General features: G+C 41.3%; 1 protein-coding gene across 1 annotated transcript in view; it reads right to left on the reverse strand.

Moving 5' to 3' along the window:
* Positions 1-3,222: 3,222 nt before the first annotated feature.
* FERMT3 (FERM domain containing kindlin 3) overlaps positions 3,223-19,945 on the reverse strand; it is a 69,408-nt gene continuing 52,685 nt past the window's right edge. Inside the window, exons 9-15 of the mRNA XM_082269975.1 lie at positions 14,962-15,011; positions 13,457-13,581; positions 12,872-12,978; positions 10,718-10,921; positions 10,467-10,591; positions 6,520-6,661; positions 3,223-3,579 (exon numbers count right to left, since the gene is read on the reverse strand). Of these exons, the coding sequence (XP_082126101.1) occupies positions 3,400-3,579; positions 6,520-6,661; positions 10,467-10,591; positions 10,718-10,921; positions 12,872-12,978; positions 13,457-13,581; positions 14,962-15,011 (933 nt within the window). The 3' untranslated portion in view covers positions 3,223-3,399. The remainder of the gene's footprint in view (positions 3,580-6,519; positions 6,662-10,466; positions 10,592-10,717; positions 10,922-12,871; positions 12,979-13,456; positions 13,582-14,961; positions 15,012-19,945) is intronic.

The following is a 19,945-nucleotide window of genomic DNA, read 5'->3' on the forward strand; positions in this document are numbered from 1 at the left end:
ATTGCATGCTTGGGCAGTTGTGTGTTTTTAGAGTTCAAGCTTCTAGAACATGGTGATTTATTGTTTACTATATTCAATTCCCACTTGGATTACAATCTGCTTTAGCGGATGCTTCGTTTATGATGTTATGCAAGATACAGAGCAATGGTATTCATTTTACATGCAGCTTATTGGGTATCAATATACATTTTATTTGAGCTAATATATATATATTTTTTCAGGGTTCTGTTGTGTGCAGGGCATGCTTCACATTGTTTGCAATGATAGATTTGTAATAGTTATACAGGACATTATCATGTAATAAGGAATCTGGAGCATCAGCAATTGCTCACTGTTAAGCCACTATGCTTTTTGCAGGCTAACATGCCATATTGTTTAATTGCAATATAAAGCTCATAGCTGTCATGTGGTTGTCATTGTTGGTAGTTGCTTTATCATATAAAACATGGTGGTTTTAGGACTATGTTCTAGTGGGAATGAGGCATTGGGTAGGAAGGCACTATATGCAGTGGTCTCACCTTGGGGGATACATCTAATTTCACAAATAAACTGGTCTGGAGGATGACTTGGGGAAAACATGTTATTACCTAATAACTGTTTTCCAGGAATCCCCCAGGATTTCCCTCTTTAATGCTTATGTCCTAATATTGTTTTCCTTAGTAATTTTGCTAATACCCTGAAGGATCCCTGGAAAAGCAATTCTTAGGTAATAACTTGTGCTTTCTGAGTCACAGGCCTGGGACATGTGAGCTTTTTCAGAAAGCCCAAGAAATGTCAAAAATCCCTATCTACATGGATGTCTTGGGTTATTGACTCAAAGTACGGAAGCCGGAGGATCAGCATGACAGCCAGGCCACTAGCATTTACAAAATAAGAGGTCAGCAATGGCAGCGTCCATGTTTCTGTTAGAAAAGGTTTTTGTTAACATCTGGCTCTGCATGTAGATACATGTTACCTTTGTGGGTCCATCGCATTCGGACCAAAATGGTGCAGGACCCTTTTTTGGTCCTCATTGTAATCAGATCGCATGGGTGTTCACACCAATACACTCTGATTCCTGTTTGATTTCACAATTCACACTGCGATCTACGAACTGATTTGGGGGTGACATTAACTTTACTCTAGAATCACACTTGTTCCCGCATCACCTTTATAGCCACAACTTTTTTTTTTTTTTTTTTTTAGTTTTGGATAAAGTAGAGATATGTTAGAACTAGTGATCGACCTATATAGTTTTTTTTAATGCCGATACCGATATTTTGGTCATCGGATATCGATAACGGCCGATATTTTCGAACATGTAAAAAATTTTTTTTTTTCTAAAGGTACTCCTTGTGGAGGGATCTGGGGGTTTAAAAGACCCCAAACCCGTCCTCGGCACGGAAAAGCATTCAAAACGCCAAGTTTTTTTAATTCGGCGCCGAGTACTCGGAGGTGATGTCATGACATCACTTCCGGGTTTTTTACATGGAGACTGGCGCATGCGCACTTGCGGCAGGGATACCGGCTTTCACGGGGACACATCTTCATGCTACACCGGGTCTTCTCTTTGGCGGCGGCGGTGGAGGTAGGATGCCCGGGTCTCCCGGTGGGACGGGAGACCCAGGTGAGCCGTTGAAGTCGGCAGGAGGGGGGACGTCCCCTCCCGCTCCTTGTAATGACAGCCGAGCGGCCTCTCTGCAGCATTGGTTGTCATTAAAAGTCAGCAGACCGTTGGCTATGGACATCGGAACTGGGGTGATGCCTCTAGCTGCAGGCATCACCCCAGGACATGCATTTTCCCTAAATATCGGCAATATCGGTAACCTCAGGGGAAAGGGAAAGTGCATATCGGCCCCCGATATATCGGTGTTGCCGATAATCGGTCGATCTCTAGTTAGAGCTCATCAGGATATTTTTATTCTGTCTTCATCCTACTTCGTAGATTTCACTTTACTTCCTGTCCCAAAAACATAACACCAATTATACTTTAATGTTCTTGCAATCTGTGTAGAGGCAGGGTAAAAGAAGAACAAATCATTGTAGTTTAGCTATGCATGGTCTAATGCCAATTATTCAGGTTTACATAGCACTTCAGAACTTTGCTTAAACATAGTGTTGAACCTCCATCTGGTATTGAGTGGTTGTTGGCCCAATTGTTAAAACTGTTTATATTGATTGACAAATAAATCTTCCCATTTCCATGCCAAGTTTACTAGTGCTGGGCAGTAAATAAATTCAGAAGGCTTGCATTGATTCCTTAAATTGTGAATGCATACCTTTAGCAAATGTTTATTCCATTGTGTGTGTACACTATTGAGCCTTATTTACTATATCACTCATGACTCTGAAGACAAATTTACATTTATTTTTTTATGCTGGCTACCTTTTGTACAGTACGATTCATTACATTCTCCAGTTGTCAGTCTTATTTGCAGAACCACTCTTTAATATTATATGACAAAGAGTTGTACACTTCAACAAACAGTGAAAGCATAGTGTAAATTACATAAGGGTGACATACAATTACAGCATATAATTTGTATTTATGTAAATACCACTGGTATAAAGGTATGTCTGCAAATATGATCCGATATGTGGGTTATTTGGAAGATTGTAAACTGGGAAACCTCTCATCCACTCTGTACAACAGAAAGGTGATTGAAATGCCTAATAAAATGCTCATAGCTTGAGTTGGATTACTTACACAGCTTCTGTACCACATCATCCTCTAGCCATAAGCATCTCATGAAATGCTTTTTATATTTATTTTACCGATTCTAGCTGACGCACCCCAGTTTTTTTTACAATTATTTTGTAATGCTGCGTTAGACCGCTTCCTCACTTCTCACTCTTTACTGCTCCATTAAAAAAAAAAAAAAAAAAAAACGTGCCGAAGGGGTTGGGGTTAGTCTAGTTACCCTGACCCTAGGGTTGGCCTAGAAGACTTTATAATAAAGGGATCTGTGGAAGCCAAAAAAAATAAAAAATTCAAGGCAGCATAGCACTGACTAGGGATTTATTATTGAGTGCTCTAAGTGTTACATCCACAGTAAGTATTGTATTCCGACATGCTGGGGTTGATTTACTTAAAACTGGAGAGTGCAAAATCTGATGCGGCTGTGCATGGTAGACAATCAGCTTCTAACTTCTGGTTGTTCAATTAAGCTTTGACAAAAAAAACAAAAAGCTGAAAGCTGATTGGTTTCTATGCACAGCTGAAGCAGATTTTGCATTCTCCAGTTTTAGTAAATCAACCCCACTTTACAGCTTCATTAGATCTGAAGAACATTGGGCCATGACAGAGAATGTAAGGCGGGGAAAGCTGCTATGCATTTTCATCTAGAACTGTTTAAGGTGTCAAATTATTTTACACAGAAACAATGTAATTGGATGATTATTTTTAGAAACACAAAATCATTATAGAGCCTCATGGCCACCAGTCAGTTTATGGAACAATTCTTCATTGAGACCCTTGGATCCGTCTTTAGCTCTTGTAGACATAAAGATGTAACCTCCAATGTATTCATGGACAACTTTACATGGAGCAGAGACACAAGTAAAGGCAACATTAATGTTCTCGGTGAACTCAATGGAAACCTGAAACAAAGAACATGTAGGACAAGGTAAAGCACTCGTAGGAAAACTTTTTTTCTTCTTTGAAAGCCATAATCCAGCCAACGTAATGGATAAAGGTATAGTAGAGCTACCCAAAAGAACAAATACAATGTTTTAATTTAATTCTCAGAGGCTATCTTTTTACAAATCCAAATTCCAAAAAAGTTGGGACACTGTACAAATTGTTAGTAAAAAGGAATATACTAGTTTACAAATCTCATAAACTTATATTTTATTCACAATATAATATAGATAACATATCAAATGTTGAAAGTGAGACATTTTTTAAATGTCATGCCAAATATTGGCTCATTTGGATTTCATGAGAGCTACACATCCCAAAAAAGTTGGGACAGGTAGCAATAAGAGGCCTGAAAAGTTAAATGTACATATAATGAACAGCTGGAGGACCAATTTGCAACTTATTAGGTCAAATGGCAACATGATTGGGTATAAAAAGAGCCTCTCAGAGTGGCAGTGTCTCTCAGAAGTCAAGATGGGCAGAGGATCACCAATTCCCCCAATGCTGCGGCAAAAAATAGTGGAGCAATATCAGAAAGGAGTTTCTCAGAGAAAAATTGCAAAGAGTTTGAAGTTATCATCATCTACAGTACATAATATCATCCAAAGATTCAGAGAATCTGGAACAATCTCTGTGCGTAAGGGTCAAGGCCGGAAAACCATACTGGATGCCCGTGATCTTCGGGCCTTTAGACGGCACTGCATCACATACAGGAATGCTACTGTAATGGAAATCACAACATGGGCTCATGAATACATCCAGAAAACATTGTCGGTGAACACAATCCACCGTGCCATTCGCCGTTGCCGGCTAAAACTCTATATGCCAAAAAAGAAGCCATATTTAAACATGATCCAGAAGCGCAGGCGTTTTCTCTAGGCCAAGGCTCATTTAAAATGGACTGTGGCAAAGTGGAAAACTTTTCTGTGGTCAGACAAATCAAAATTTGAAGTTCTTTTTGGAAAACTGGGACGCCATGTCATCCGGACTAAAGAGGACAAGGACAACCCAAGTTGTTATCAGCGCTCAGGTCAGAAGCCTGCATCTCTGATAGTATGGGCAGCTTACACATCTGGAAAGGCACCATCAATGCTGAAAGGTATATCCAAGTTCTAAGAACAACATATGCTCCCATCCAGACGTCGTATCTTTCAGGGAAGACCTTGCATTTTCCAACATGACCATGCCAGACGACATACTGCATCAATTACAACATCATGGCTGCGTAGAGGAAGGATCCGGGTACTGAAATGGCCAGCCTGCAGTCCATATCTTTCACCCATAGAAAACATTTGGCGCATCATAAAAAAGGAAGATGCGACAAAGAAGACAGTTAAGCAACTAGAAGCCTGTATTAGACAAGAATGGGACAACATTCCTATTCCCAAACTTGAGTAACTTGTCTCGTCAGTCCCCAGACATTCGCAGACTGCTATAAAAAGAAGAGGGGATGCCACACAGTGGTAAACATGGCCTTGTCCCAACTTTTTTGAGATGTGTTGATGCCATGAAATTTAAAATTAACTTATTTTTCCCTTAAAATGCTACATTTTCTCAGTTTAAACATTTGATATGTCATCTATGTTATATTCTGAATAAAATATTGAAATTTGAAACTTCCACATCATTGCATTCTGTTTTTATTCACAATTTGTACAGTGTCCCAACTTTTTTGGAATCGAGTTTGTATAAATCTACATTAGAAAATAGCAGCTAGAATGTTATTGGTTGTTGAGAGTAACACTCTCCCTTTTCCTCTTCTTTAGGATTATTCATGTAGCTCCATATATTCATCCCTTCTTCTTCCTTTGTGGACCGTAAGAGGACCTGTGTATATATATAAGGCTCTATTCTGACTATATGTATGGCAGTAGCGGAACTATCAGGGTCGCAGCAGTCGCGCTTGCGACTGGGCCCTTGAGTTCTGCCACTGAGGGGGGGGGGGAGCCCGCCAGCCCGCCCCCCGTTCTCTTACCGTGGCGTTAAAGGGCCCGTCCGTCCGACTGTTCTGGCGACTGTAACTGCCCTCCCCGATCGTTGCACCGCACTGCACGCGGGGGGGGGGGGATGTTTACAGCGGCCGGTTGCTAAGATGAGTCTTCTGTAAAGGAGTCTGCTGCTGCCTGCACCGCCCTCAGCCCTGCCGATCCTCTCCAATAAACAGAGAAGGCTGATGCAGTGAGGCAGGGATGGATGCTGGAAGAAAGGCAGCTGATCAGCTGACACCAATTGAGTGCAGGGGGAGGAGTTCTCCCCTCTGCGAAGAGACTGTTACAAGCGTGCCTGCCTGGCTGGAGTGGATTCACTTGTTGCTGAGGGGAATCGTCTGACCGACTGCCATGACTCTCCCCACCATTGCCGCCACTGATACCACCCCCCCCCCTCACTACCATTGCCGCCGTTGAAACCAGAAACATAAATGTTTTACTTTATTATACGTTGGAAAAAAAAAGTGTCAAAAATATGCTTTTTCGGGGGTGGCCTTCATGATTTCTTGCATCGGGGCCCTGAGAAATCTAGTTACGCCTCTGATGTATGGCTGTCTTTTATTGCTTTGGTCCATCAGGGCAAACATTGCTTCTCACTTAATTGTCACAAGGAAGTGAAGGGCAATATTTTTAACTGGGACATAACAGCATTAGAATAGGGGCTATAGGCAAAATGATAGAATTGGGGAAAGCTACAACTTTCATCACCTTTTTATTTCTGTACATGTCCCTGTTGGAGAATTACCTTCACTAATTGTGCCAGCAACAGTGTTGTATCCAAGAGAGGATAAAAGGGGAAATCCCCCAACTGGGATGCAGTAAGTAAGCTATAAAAACCTGGCAGGACATAGTTCTTTTGAGTTACATGTGAATAGGTCAATTAGAATAAAACGTTTAAGCGGACTTCCTCACCTGTCTGATATCCCAGTTAACATTCCACTGCTTCATGTTATTGTACATCCAGGTTTTCACCACATCTCCAACTGTCAGGTCAATTCTTATTAAACGATTGCTGCCAATACCCAGTATCTCATCCCGACGAGCACCTTTAAACCTATGGTTTCGTATGACAAATATATTTTTACAACAGAGTATTTTAAATAGTATGCCATTCTTTTTCTGAATTTTTAACCTTTTGATTGCAATGCAGAGTTTTTCTCCAGCCTCTCTTCAATGCAACCACAGAAACCTATCCATATTACACAGAAGAACATATTGCTTTACATGCTGTACATACATCCTGAACATATATTTTAAATCAAAATACTTGGTTGCTGGCCATATGTAATAAATAATGATAATGTCAGGTAAGTACTAAAATAGGCACATATTTTGAGTTGATAATGCAAAACTTGCATAAATGTAATTCTGATGAGCATTTCCATTATATGATTTTATTTCATAGTTGTTTTTTTATGGCTAGATATACATGGATCAGTTTCTATCCACCAGCCAGCAGGCTGATCGAAAAAATGAATGTATTTCCCTATCCACACAAGTGAGGTGGATGTGGGAATCCTCCCCGTGGTGTTATTGTATTCTGACAGCAACTCCTCTGCTGTCAGAATACACTGATCAGTGCTGCAGCTGATTGACTCTAGCGCTGACTAAATTAACACTTTACACTATACTCTCCTGTACCATGCAGCTAGGTATATGGGGTCTCAGTACCCTGGGTTCAGTTGCAAATACTTTGGGGAACTGACGCTCTCACTACCGGAGGACCTGTCATCTTCACCAGGTACCACGCTTTCTGATCGGCCACTTTACACTCGTCACCAGTTCATGGTTACCTGTGGCAACTGCTGTCCCACTACAATTCTTCTGCCGAATTATCCCACTGTAGTGACCATGCTTTATACCGCATGTGTGCTTTACAGGCCGTGTTCTTCTCATGCGCCATATCCTTCCATGCACCCCTTGAATAACTTAGAGCATTTTTGTTAGCTATTACGGAAAACTCTTCTCAGAGCAATGTCCAGATAAATGGAATGTAGTCCATCTCTACCTGACTAGCTGAAACTTCCCAGGCGTACCCTAAATGGTGTAAGTCCATGATTGGCAGATGCTTCCGGTGTTCTGTGGGACTACATGGGACAGCAGCTATTTCTCAGTTTCCCATGTGCGGTGGTGGCCCTCAGACCCAGCCTTCCTCCTCTTACATATTCACAGGGAAGGAAGGCAGGGCCCAAAAAGCCTAAGAAAAAAATCCAAACCCAATAAACCCCTCCTAGTCTGGGCAGGCTAACTAAACTTGCAAAAACTGAACCCTCTTTGTAGGCACCTGCCTACACACAGAAGCAGAGACACTCGTGCATTGCGTGCCCTCAGATACACTTTCCTCTTCAGCAAACCTTCAGAAGAACAATGAACAGCACAGCGGTGACACGTCTGTGAATAGCCACATCAGGAGAATGTTAGTGTGATATTGTATGTTCTAGAGCACAGTTGTCAAATACAAGGCCCGCGGGCCGAATCCGGCCCTCCAGGCCATTTTATGTGGCCTTCACATCTCTCCTGTAGCTGCAGGAGAGCTCCAGTCCTCCTCTAGACCTTATACTTTCTGCTTTCCAGCAATGCCTCCAGCTTCTTCCCAGCAGCAGCACAAGGTAAGGGAGGTGCACTGTGATGTAAGGGAGGGTGGGGGACTCAACTTCTGATGGTGGAGAGGCTCTTGACGTCTTATGTAAGGGTAGGGGATGCTCTTGACATCTAGTCTTATAGATACAATTGGCCCTTTTGAGGGCAATCAAAATGCTGATGCGGCCCGCAATTAAATTGAGTTTGACACCCCTGTTCTAGAGGATCTCACACTGCAGATATGTAGCTATGAAGATACAGAACCAGGGTGCCTAAGCACAGCCACGTGTCAGAAAGGAAACTGTTTTTTCAGAAGGAATTCAAGATATATTTCCTATATAGCAAATGTAATAATTACCATTGTGAGAAGTGTTTAGGCTGGTCCTGTGATATTCTCGGTCCTTTTCGGATTTCTTTCTGGTGGTGGGTGGTCCTTAAAGCTGAACTCCAGGTGTGTTTTAACTTTAACTAAAAATGTATTTTGACCAAGCTTGTCCAAACAAACTATTTCCTTCACTAATATATTTGGCCACTGTCAGCACTATATAAACTTCCCTGAATGAAATTGAGTCAGTCTGAGAGGTTGCTCAGCCATTCACAGGAAACCTTGTATTTTTATGAATGAATACAAGGCTTCCTCTGAATGGCTGAGATGGATAGGAGGGCATAAGACCTCACATTCTCCAAAAGGTCTAAAGCCTAAAGTTTTCATACATTTCGACTCTTATGGATCAATATATGAAAAAAAATTTGCAGAGCTATTTTTCCAGCAAAACTGCATGCACAATTGTTCTGTGTGAATTACCCAGCATTGGCTCATCTATTTTAGGGATTTTTCACAAAATATATAAAGTTATAGCTGTTGTGTGAATGGGGCAAAATTGAGGAATGTTTCTTAAGCATTTTCTATTCTGATCAAATGTTATTAGCATATTTTCTCCTAGGATTGAATGTATTCCCTCTAATTATATTTGATTTAGTAACATTGGAACAGACAGGATTTGCCAAATGACGGTTACATTCACCTTACAAAACATTTCAATAACCTTTCGCACATGTTAAAAACATTCACAAGGGTATTAACCGTGACTTTTGCGTAACTGCTGCGTCACTCGCACAGTAATTGTTTTTGTAAATAAACCCTCTAGTTTGATTTGTACTTGGCAGGGGTTTGTAGAAGGATCAAATAAAAATAGGTTTGAGGCAGCCATATAAGCAGTAGTTTAAAAAAAATGTTACTGTGTGTTTTTAACCACTTAAGCCCCGGAAGATTTTACCCCCATTCCGACCAGGGGGTTTTTGCGATTCGGCACTGCGTGACTTTAAAGGACAATTGCGCGGTCGTGCGACGCTGTACCTAAACGAATTTGACGTCCTTTTTTTCCCACAAACAGAGCTTTCTTTTGGTGGTATTTGATCACCTGTGCGATTTTTTGATCATGCGCTATAAACAAAAAAAGAGCGACAATTTAGCAAAAATAACAATATTTTTCACATTTTTTTATATGAAATTCCCAAAAAAAATGTAAAAATCAAAATTTTTTAACATTTTCGGGCAATTTGTTTTATGCTATATATGTTTGGTAAAAAAAATCGCAAAAAGCGTATTTTGATTGGTTTGTGCAAAAGTTATTGCGTTTACTAACAAAGGGAAAGATTTTTGTCATTCTTGTTTTTTTTTTAACGCGTAATGGCGGCGATCTGCAATTTTTTTTGCGGGACTGCGACATTGCGGCGGACAGATCGGACCCTTGATTTACATTTTTGACAAATTTGGGGTTACCGTTGACATTTCTACAGTAATTAGTGCTATACATTTGCACTGTTACTGTAAAATTACACTGGCAGTGAAGGGGTTAACTTTTTTTGAGAGGGAGGGGTTATGTGTGTCCCTAGGTGTGTGATTCTAACTGTGATTGGCTGTGGCTTGAGGTGTAGGAACAGTGATCAACGGTCCTACATAGTAGAACCGTATGATCACTATTTCTCCTTTCTCCCTCTGCACGCGGGGGGGTCCGTGACCACGCGGAAGCGCGCCTACGGGGGCGCGCTTGCTCCCTAGACCCTCACAGGCTAGCGACGTAGTACTACGTCGCTCTGCCTGTGAAGGGCTGACCGCCGCAGTAAACAGTCGTGCGGCGGTCGGCAAGTGGTTAAATGTATAAATGGACTAGAAACTATTCATAATTCCTGAAATTTCATTTTAAATCCAAGGAAAAAAATGTTAGATAGAAATAAAACCTGAAGGTTTTGAAAAAATGAAAAAGAATATCACTAACCTTACAACAAAATATGATATTCCAAAGTCTGGTAAGGATTGCCAGTCCTGAATAAAACGTAGTTTTGCTTCTACTAGAGAAATCTGTGCTATATTCTGATATGCCTCCAGGATACGAGGGGATAACTAGGGTAAAAAAAGAACATTATGTTGAATTCATGTTGCATGTCTTTTGACCTAAAACTGCATACACCATCCAAAAGATAAACTAAATAATTTAGACTAAGCTCCATGTATCATTTTGTTCCTTACCTGCTTCAGTTTGAGTTTCTTCTGGTAACGTGGTGACACCAAGGCAAGCATGTTAATAGATTCAGCTGCAGTGTTTTCGTTGGATTTCTGGAGATCTAAGAAGGAGAGAATGCTTTGTACTTCTGCATCATAAGAGGGGTCACCCATAGTGCGTCCCTTAGCAGCCAGGCGGCATCCAGACATCCATCGGGCATATTGCTGCTCCTAAACCAGATAAAAAATGGTATGGGGATATAGATGTGACACACACAATATAATCGCTGTATGTTATAAGCAGAGATAATTGGAGTGATTTCAGTAAAAGCTGAAACCAACTTCATACTCATCATTGAGCTTCATGGGTGGCATTTGCATTGAAAAAAAGAAAATTACTCCATTCTTCTTTATAGGGCGTCTTTTTAATTTTTTTTGTGTATTTAGAGTAGTTAAAGCGGAAGTCCAGCCCAATACCTTAAATTCTCCCCTAAAATCAATAATGTGAGCGGAGTTCAGCCTTATGTGTCAAAATGAAAAAAATCCCAGTTTCTCTACCTGAATTCTGCAGTTTTCAGTGCTGTCACGTGACTTCAGTTCCTCTTCCTGCTGAGTCCAAGAGCAGCAAGTGGGTGTGGTTACTGAAAGCTAGTGACGTCACTTCCAGGGAGGGGCACTGCTCCTGTGTAGCCAGTGGATGTATACAGAATGGGAGGAGCTGATCATAGGTTCCCGCCCAGTGTTCTCTTATGAGTAAGGATGCATTGTACATCCTAATTCATGAGAAAATTAATAAATATATAGTATAGCTGTGCTGGGGGGCAGGGGCACATATACAGTATAGCTGTGCTGGGCTTTGAATAAAGACTACCATAGGGAAATAAGGAAGCTGGACACGGGGGGAACTGTCAGTGTAGCTGGAAGTGCTCTGGGGTCTTAACTCACAGTCTACAATCATCATATTACAGGCAACCACACTAAGTCTACGTTTCCACTAGTGCGACTAATCAATGGCACCCATTCCCATCCATGTTCCCATCTATGCGACTTTGAAAATCAGTGACTTTGAAAAGGTACCTGCACTACTTTCATGCAACTTTTGATGCGACTTTGATCAGGAGCGTGTAAAGTTGCATCAAAGTCTCTAAATCACAATAGTGGAAATGTAGACTAAAGCTCCATTTCCACTAGTTCAACTTATCATGCAACTTTGAATACACAAAGTCGCATGACAAGTCACAGTTCATTAATTTCAATGGCACCCATCTATGCGACTTTGAAAATCAGCGACATTGAAAAGGTACCTGCACGGGCTGTGACTTGTCATGCGACTTAATGTGTCCAAAGTTGCATGACAAGTGGCACTAGTGGAAACAGAGCCTAAAACTCATTACTCACATGTAACGAGCAATAGAAATCGATCTGTATCCTTCTAAACTTTCATAAATATTCCTTTGTACCCTATTTCTTTCATATATTGGGCCGGGCATGTGATCTCTCTTTCTCTTTCTTTCTCTCTCTCTCTTTTTTCTCTTTCTCTCTCTCTCTCTTTTTCTCTCATCATGGTGAGGGGTGGGGCTGGGCAGGTCTAGGTATGTCTGTCTAAGAAAGACTGACAACCTCATCAGGAAATGAAATACAGCTTAGCAAATTCCGATAACAGGAAATAGCTTTGTCAGTGAAGAACAGGAAGAAGCTATTTGTCCAGCTTAGATAAGACTTTCTAAGCTACACAAGCAGCTAGCCAGAAAATGAATAATATCAAAGATAAAGATATTTAACATGCTATTATTAAGAAAAAATTCATTTTTGACTGGAGTTTCCATTTAGGTTTATTCGTTTTATTGTTCTTTGTGTGTGTCTTTTTCTTTTATTGTTTCTATTTGTAAGGTGGCTTTACATTTTTTTTTTTTTTACTTTTTTCACTGTCTTGTTTTATGTGAAAAAACCCCAAAAAATAAACATAAAATAATTAGGCCGGTTAGGGGCTGTTTTTGGCACAAGAACAGGTTCAGAATAGTTAAAAGGGGATTCTGTAACCCTCTGGAGTTCTAAAAATTTACAAACCATTACACTCTTCATCAAAAACCACCCTAATTGCAAAAGAATTAATAAAATAAAACAAAAGCTCCTATCTAATTGGTTGGTCTAGTTCACCTCTCTACTTTGGTTGAGACTTACATTTTCACATCGTAGATAAACTTCATTCATTCCTTCTGGAGAAGGAACCAGGAGTCTAATGCAGAACTTTTGTGATGAAACATTAACCTCCGGAATAACTTCACATCCTAGAGGAGTAGAAAGTGAGGAGAAGGATCATGTTTCTCATTAAATAGTTTAAAAAAATGTGACATTAGTTGGTCAGCTTACAAAGTTTGTATATATGTAACAAAATGAAAACTAAAATAAAATATGGATAATCTGAAAGCAATGCTCCTTCCAATATGTACAAAACAAATCCTATGTTAATATTGCACAGCATGGCCTATTCTGTGTATGTGCGCTGGGTATACAAAAGAAAACTCTTGTAATTATTTTGTTTACAAATTGCTATCAATGATCACTGCAATTGCCGGTACTCCTCATTACTGGAAATGAGATGGTACCAACATTAAAAGTACCTTCCAATTCATGTACAAAGGTTTTGATTTATTAAACTCCCCATATCTGCTATGCAGTTAGTATTATTACAACTCAAGCTGTACTACTTGACAGTACAGATAATGACATCTGCAAGGTTTACTTGTCTTTTTTATAGTTCATTACCTTTCAGAGCAAGCAGAATCAGGGGCTCCCCTCTGGCCTCTTCTTTGCTTTTATAACAAGACACGTTGGTTGCTTTGAGCATCACCCAGTTCTGTTTATAACCCTTCAGAGTCATTTTTCGTGGCCTAGGATTAATATTAGATGTTATTTACATGCAGGGCTGCTGTTAGAAATCACGGGGGCCCCCATACAGCCTACCTGGCAGGCGCCCCCCGCCCAAAAAATACATATCAAGACAAAATTTCCACAAAAATCATTATTAGTGGACACAAACATAACAGAGAACCTGTGTGAATTAGCCATGTTTAACCTCCCTGGTGGTATGATTGTTTCTGACTTTAGGAGCTGAAAGCGGTACAATTATTTTGCTAGTAATTCTTAAGGACAAGCAGCCCAAACCAACTATTTACATATGATTTTTTTTTTTACTGTACGTTTTTCTTTATAACATCTCGGGTATGATAAAGTTTGAAACACAAAATCATAAATTATAATATAATAAATAACTATAAATAAGTTAAAGTATGTATGTATGTATGTGTGTACATATATATATATATATATATATATATATATATATATATATATAGATAGATAGATATATGTGTATATATCTATATATATATATATATAAAGTACAGTAAAACTGCAGGAAAGGGCACTGGGGGGCAAACTAATGTGAATTTATTTTATTTTGCAATGTATCAGTGTGTTTGTGTGTTTCACATTTGAATTTGCCACCGGTTCCACCCCCCTGCGAGCGTCACGTCGCAGGAGACAGAAGCCGGGGCTCACAGCATCAGGTGGAAGATCCAGCCGCCGTATGCTGCAGGGACACATCGCGGGATCTCGGGGACAAGGTGAGTACCCTCTCTTACAGGATCCAGCGATCTCCCTAGCGGTACCCCGAGTGTGGCTCGGGGTTACCGCTAATGGCTCTGAAATTTCACCCCGAGCCACACTCGGGAATACCGCAAAGGAGGTTAATTGTTTTTTACATTAAAAAAAATATGCTTTTTTTAAAAAATGTTTACAATTCTTTTATTTTACAATGTTTTAAATGATTTATTACAATGTTTAATTATTATCATTTTTTTTTACATTTTTAAATTTTTTACAGGACAGGGAAGCCTGCAGTCCTGTGGGAGGTGGCACAGTGAAAGGGGGGCACACAGGGAGGGAGAGGGTCAGAAGCAGGCAGAATAGGAAGGGGGATCGGTGTAGGAGAAGCAATTAAAGGAACAGGGCCCTGTGTCTGTGTCTCTCCCTAGAGCAGCTGAAAGCTGGCAGGAGGGGGAGAAACTGGCTTTTAGCTGCTGCAGAGAGCCACACAGGGCTTTCTTCTGTAATTGCCTCGACCACACTGATTTCCCGTGCTGTTAGGGCCCCCCTGTGTGCCCAGGCCCCCTACAGGAGGACTGGTGGTCCCCCTCCTATCAGTGGCCCTGTTTACATGACTAAAGGCCTTACCACAAGGCAGTGATATGTAGAGAACACATAGTCACCTGAACACTCGCAGATACTCTTGAAGTTCGGGTTCAAGTGTAATACTTTCCTGTTAAAGAGACAGATCAATATAAACTTATTAAAACTGACAATGATGTTACTTTTTTAACAGCTGTCACATAAGCATGCACAGATGGTTGTTCTAGGATGGAAAACAAGCAAGTCTGTTGTTATTACACTCACATAGTGCAACACTATAACATATATATAGTTACATTGTTGGCCTGGTTAAAAAAAAGACACAAATCCATCTAGTTCAAAAACTGGAGAGTGCAAAATCTGGTGCAGCTCTGAATAGAATCCAATCAGCTTCCAGGTTTTAGTGCCGGTTCACACTACCGCTGCACGACTTCGGAGGCGACCTGTGAAGTTGCGTGCACCGCGACTTCGGCGCGACTTGCATGGACTTCATATAATGAATGTCAATGCAAGTCGCTCCGATGTCGCCCCGAAGTAGTACAGGAACTACTTTCTAAGTCGGAGAGACTTGAGTCGCTCCTATTAGAACGGTTCCCGTAGCACTGCATGGACCGCGACTTGTCAGGCTGACCAGTCGCCTGACAAGTAGCGGTAGCGTGAATGGGCACTTATTGTCAAAGCCTAATTGAACAAGCTGAAAGTAGAAGCTGATTGACTACTGTGCAGAGCTGCACCAGATTCTGAGTGCTGCAGTTTTAGTAAATCTCCCCAAAAGTCTGTTATCATCCCCTACAATAGGGGGGCAATATGATATGGCCAGTCGTCTCATTTAAGTCCTTATCCAATTATTGCTCTGCATAGTTCTTTAACAGCCCAAGAAACATGAGGCATTTTTAGATAGAGGGTAACATGTACCCTATGGTGTAAAAACAGTGCTCTTGTAAAATGTTCATATTCTAAGATAATAATGCAAAGCACACTGCTATACAAATTAAAGATTGGTTGTATGAACACATACATAAAGTCAAACCCCTTCCATTGACTTTCCAATTTCTGCATCTCAACATCACTGAACCGTTTTGGAAGGTTCTAGAATGCAAATTATATATTACATAGTTACATAGTTACATAGTTAGTGAGGTTGAAAAAAGACAACAGTCCATCCAGTTCAACCTATGATGTGTGTGTGTTTGCTTTTAACCGTACATTGTATACCCCTGTATGTTGTGGTCTCTAAGGTGACCATCTAACAGTTTTTTGAAACTATCAATGCTCCCTGCTGATACGACTGCTTGTGGAAGAGAATTCCACATCCTTACCGCTCTTACAGTGAAGAACCCCTTACACATTTTAAGGTTAAACCGCCTTTTCTCTAGTTTTAGTGAGTGGCCACGCGTCTTATTGTATTCCCTTACTCTGAATAGTTTGTTCCTTATGCCAGGGTCGCCAGTACAGTATTTGTGCATTGATATCATATCCCCCCTCAATCTTCTCTTCTCCAGAGAGAATAAGTTCAGTGCTTGTAGCCTTTCCTCATAGCGGATGTCCTCCATTCCCCTAATTATTTTTGTTGCCCTTCTCTGGACTCTTTCCAATTCCAGCACATCCTTCCTGAGGACCGGTGCCCAGAACTGGACAGCATACTCCAGATGTGGCCGGACCAGAGTCTTGTAGAGAGGGAGAATAATCTCTTTATTTCTGGAGTGAATCCCCTTTTTTATACATCCCAGTATTCTGTTGGCTTTACTTGCAGCGGCTTGGCATTGCATGCCACTGCCAAGCCTGTTGTCTACCAGTACCCCCAAGTCTTTTTCCATCTTAGACTCACCCAGAGGTTCCCCCCCTAGTGAGTAGCTTGCTTTCTGGTTTTTGGCCCCCAAGTGCATTACTTTACATTTTTCAACATTAAACCTCATCTGCCATGTAGTTGCCCACCCCGTTATTTTGTTCAGGTCTGCTTGTAAGGTTTCCACATCCTGCATAGAAGATATTGGCATGCCTAGTTTAGGATCATCTGCAAATACCGAGATTGTACTAGATATCCCCTCCTCTAGATCATTTATGAATAAATTAAACAGGATTGGTCCCAGGACCGAACCCTGGGGGACCCCACTTTCCACACCCGCCCAATCCGAGTACTCCCCATTAATCGTCACCCTCTGGACTCTCCCCTGGAGCCAGTTCTCTATCCAGGTACTCACCTTATGGTCCATACCTACCTTCCTTAGTTTGTACAGTAAGCGTTTGTGGGGAACGGTGTCAAAGGCCTTTGCAAAGTCCAGATACACCACATTCACCGGCTTACCTTTATCTAGGTGGCAGCTCACTTCATCGTAGAAGGTTAATAGATTGGTTTGGCAATAACGATTTTTCATAAATCCATGCTGATTGCTACTAATAATACAGTTTTCATTACTATCTTGTATATGGTCCCTTAATATCCCCTCCAAAATCTTGCAGACTACAGATGTTAGGCTGACCGGCCTATAGTTCCCCGGGATACACCTCGGCCCCTTTTTAAATATTGGTACCACGTTGGCTTTTTTCCAATCAGCTGGCACCATACCCATCTGTAAACTATCCTTAAAGATCAAGAATAAGGGTCTGGCAATCACCTGGCTGAGCTCTTTAAGAACCCTCGGGTGCAAGCCATCCGGTCCCGGTGATTTATTTATGTTAAGTTTCTCTAGTTTAGTTCTAAGTCTATCTTCTGTTAGCCATGGCGGCACTTCCTGAGGTGTGTTGTTTAGTTCGGCCTTACAAGCTAGGTTCGTGTAGCCCCCCGATTCTTTTGTGAAGACTGAAGAGAAGAAATGATTTAACACTTCCGCCTTTTCTTTGTCCTCAGTGGCCATATTACCTTTGTCATCTTTTATGGGGCCAATGTGTTCTGGCCTCGCTTTCTTACTGTTTATATACTTAAAGAACTTCTTGGGGTTCTTTTTACTCTCCTCCGCTATATGTCTCTCGTGTTCTATTTTAGCCGCCCTGATTTTGCCTTTACATTTCTTATTACACTCTTTGTAATGATTAAATGCTGCCAATGACCCCTCAGTTTTGTATTTTTTGAAGGCCTTTTCTTTAGCACTAATATGCATTTTTATGTTGGAGTTTAGCCACTCAGGGTTTAATTTTGCTCTTTTAACGGGGTGGGCAACTACATGGCAGATGAGATTTAATGTTGATAAATGTAAAGTAATGTACTTGGGGGCCAGAAACCAGAAAGCAAGCTACTCACTAGGGGGGGAACCTCTGGGGGAGTCTAGGATGGAAAAAGACTTGGGGGTACTGGTAGACAACAGGCTTGGCAGTGGCATGCAATGCCAAGCAGCTGCAAGCAAAGCCAACAGAATATTGGGATGTATAAAAAAGGGGATTCACTCCAGAAATAAAGAGATTATTCTCCCGCTCTACAAGACTCTGGTCCGGCCACATCTGGAGTATGCTGTCCAGTTCTGGGCACCGGTCCTCAGGAAGGATGTGCTGGAATTGGAAAGAGTCCAGAGAAGGGCAACAAAAATAATTAGGGGAATGGAGGACATCCGCTATGAGGAAAGACTACAAGCACTGAACCTATTCTCTCTAGAGAAGAGATGTTTGAGGGGGGATATGATATCAATGTACAAATACTGTACTGGCGACCCTAGCATAAGGAACAAACTATTCAGAGTAAGGAAATACAACAAGACACGTGGCCACTCACTAAAACTAGAGGAAAGGCGGTTTAACCTTAAAATGCGTAAGGGGTTCTTCACTGTAAGGGCAGTAAGGATGTGGAATTCTCTTCCACAAGCAGTCATATCAGCAGGGAGCATTGATAGTTTCAAAAAACTATTAGATGGGCACCTTAAAGACCACAACATACAGGGGTATACAATGTACGGTTAAAAGCAAACACACACACACATCATAGGTTGAACTGGATGGACTGATGTCTTTTTTCAACCTCACTAACTATGTAACTATGTTAAATTAATTTCCCTTTGTAATGCACTGGTCAATCCCCTTGTTAAGTATGCTCTTGAAGCACTCCCATTTTTCCTCCGTGTTCTTTGTTCCCAGGGTTCTATCCCAATTGATATTTTCTAGCAGCGAGCGCAGTTTTGGGAAATTGGCTCTTTTGAAATTCAGCGTCCTTATATTACCCCTCTGCTTCCTATAACTGTAATTAATACTGAAACTTATTGACCTATGGTCACTGTTTCCTAAGTTGTCCCGTATTTCTATATCCGTGATCAGGTCTGAATTGTTGGTAATCAGCAGGTCAAGTACCGCATCTTTTCTCGTCGGTGCATTCACCATCTGACCCATGAAATTGTCCTGCAAAACATTTAGGAACTGCCTAGCCTTGGCTGAGTGTGCGGTTCCTTCTGCCCAGTCTATATCTGGATAATTAAAGTCCCCCATTATAATGACGTTTCCCGTCCTTGCTGCCAATCCTATCTGTAAAATGAGGTCCGCCTCCCCCTCCTCCCTAGGTTGGGGGGCCTATAGCATACGCCCAATATTACCTTTCCCACCGTGCCTTCCCTTTGAAGCTCTACCCATAGGGATTCTGCCTCGTCCATAGCTCCATTATTAATATCATCCCTCATATTTACCTGTATACTGTTCTTAATATACAGACATACCCCTCCCCCTTTTTTACCTTCTCTATCTCTGCAATAAAGGGAATATCCCTGAATGGATGCCATCCAATCATGAGAGCTGTCAAACCAAGTCTCAGTTATCCCCACAAAATCTAAATCCTCCTCAAACATCAGCAGCTCCAGCTCTCCCATCTTGTTGGCCAGGCTTCTGGCATTGGTATACAAACCTCTTAATTTTGACCGGTTACATATATCCTCATTTAATGTTTTTAGGCTACTCTCTTGATTTTTCCCCATACCCACCCTGGGTATAGGAGCTCCGAACACCCTACCACTAATGCCCCCATTTCTGCCCTCTGAAACTTGCTTACCACTGGCTAATTCTACATCTGTACCCTCCCCCCCCATTCCCTAGTTTAAAAGCCCCTCTAACTTTTTGGCCATCCTCTCACCCAGTACGGCTGCACCCACCCCA

Source organism: Pelophylax lessonae (genome assembly GCF_965119305.1).
Source record: "Pelophylax lessonae genome assembly, chromosome: 10".
Classification (NCBI taxonomy): Eukaryota; Metazoa; Chordata; class Amphibia; order Anura; family Ranidae; genus Pelophylax; species Pelophylax lessonae.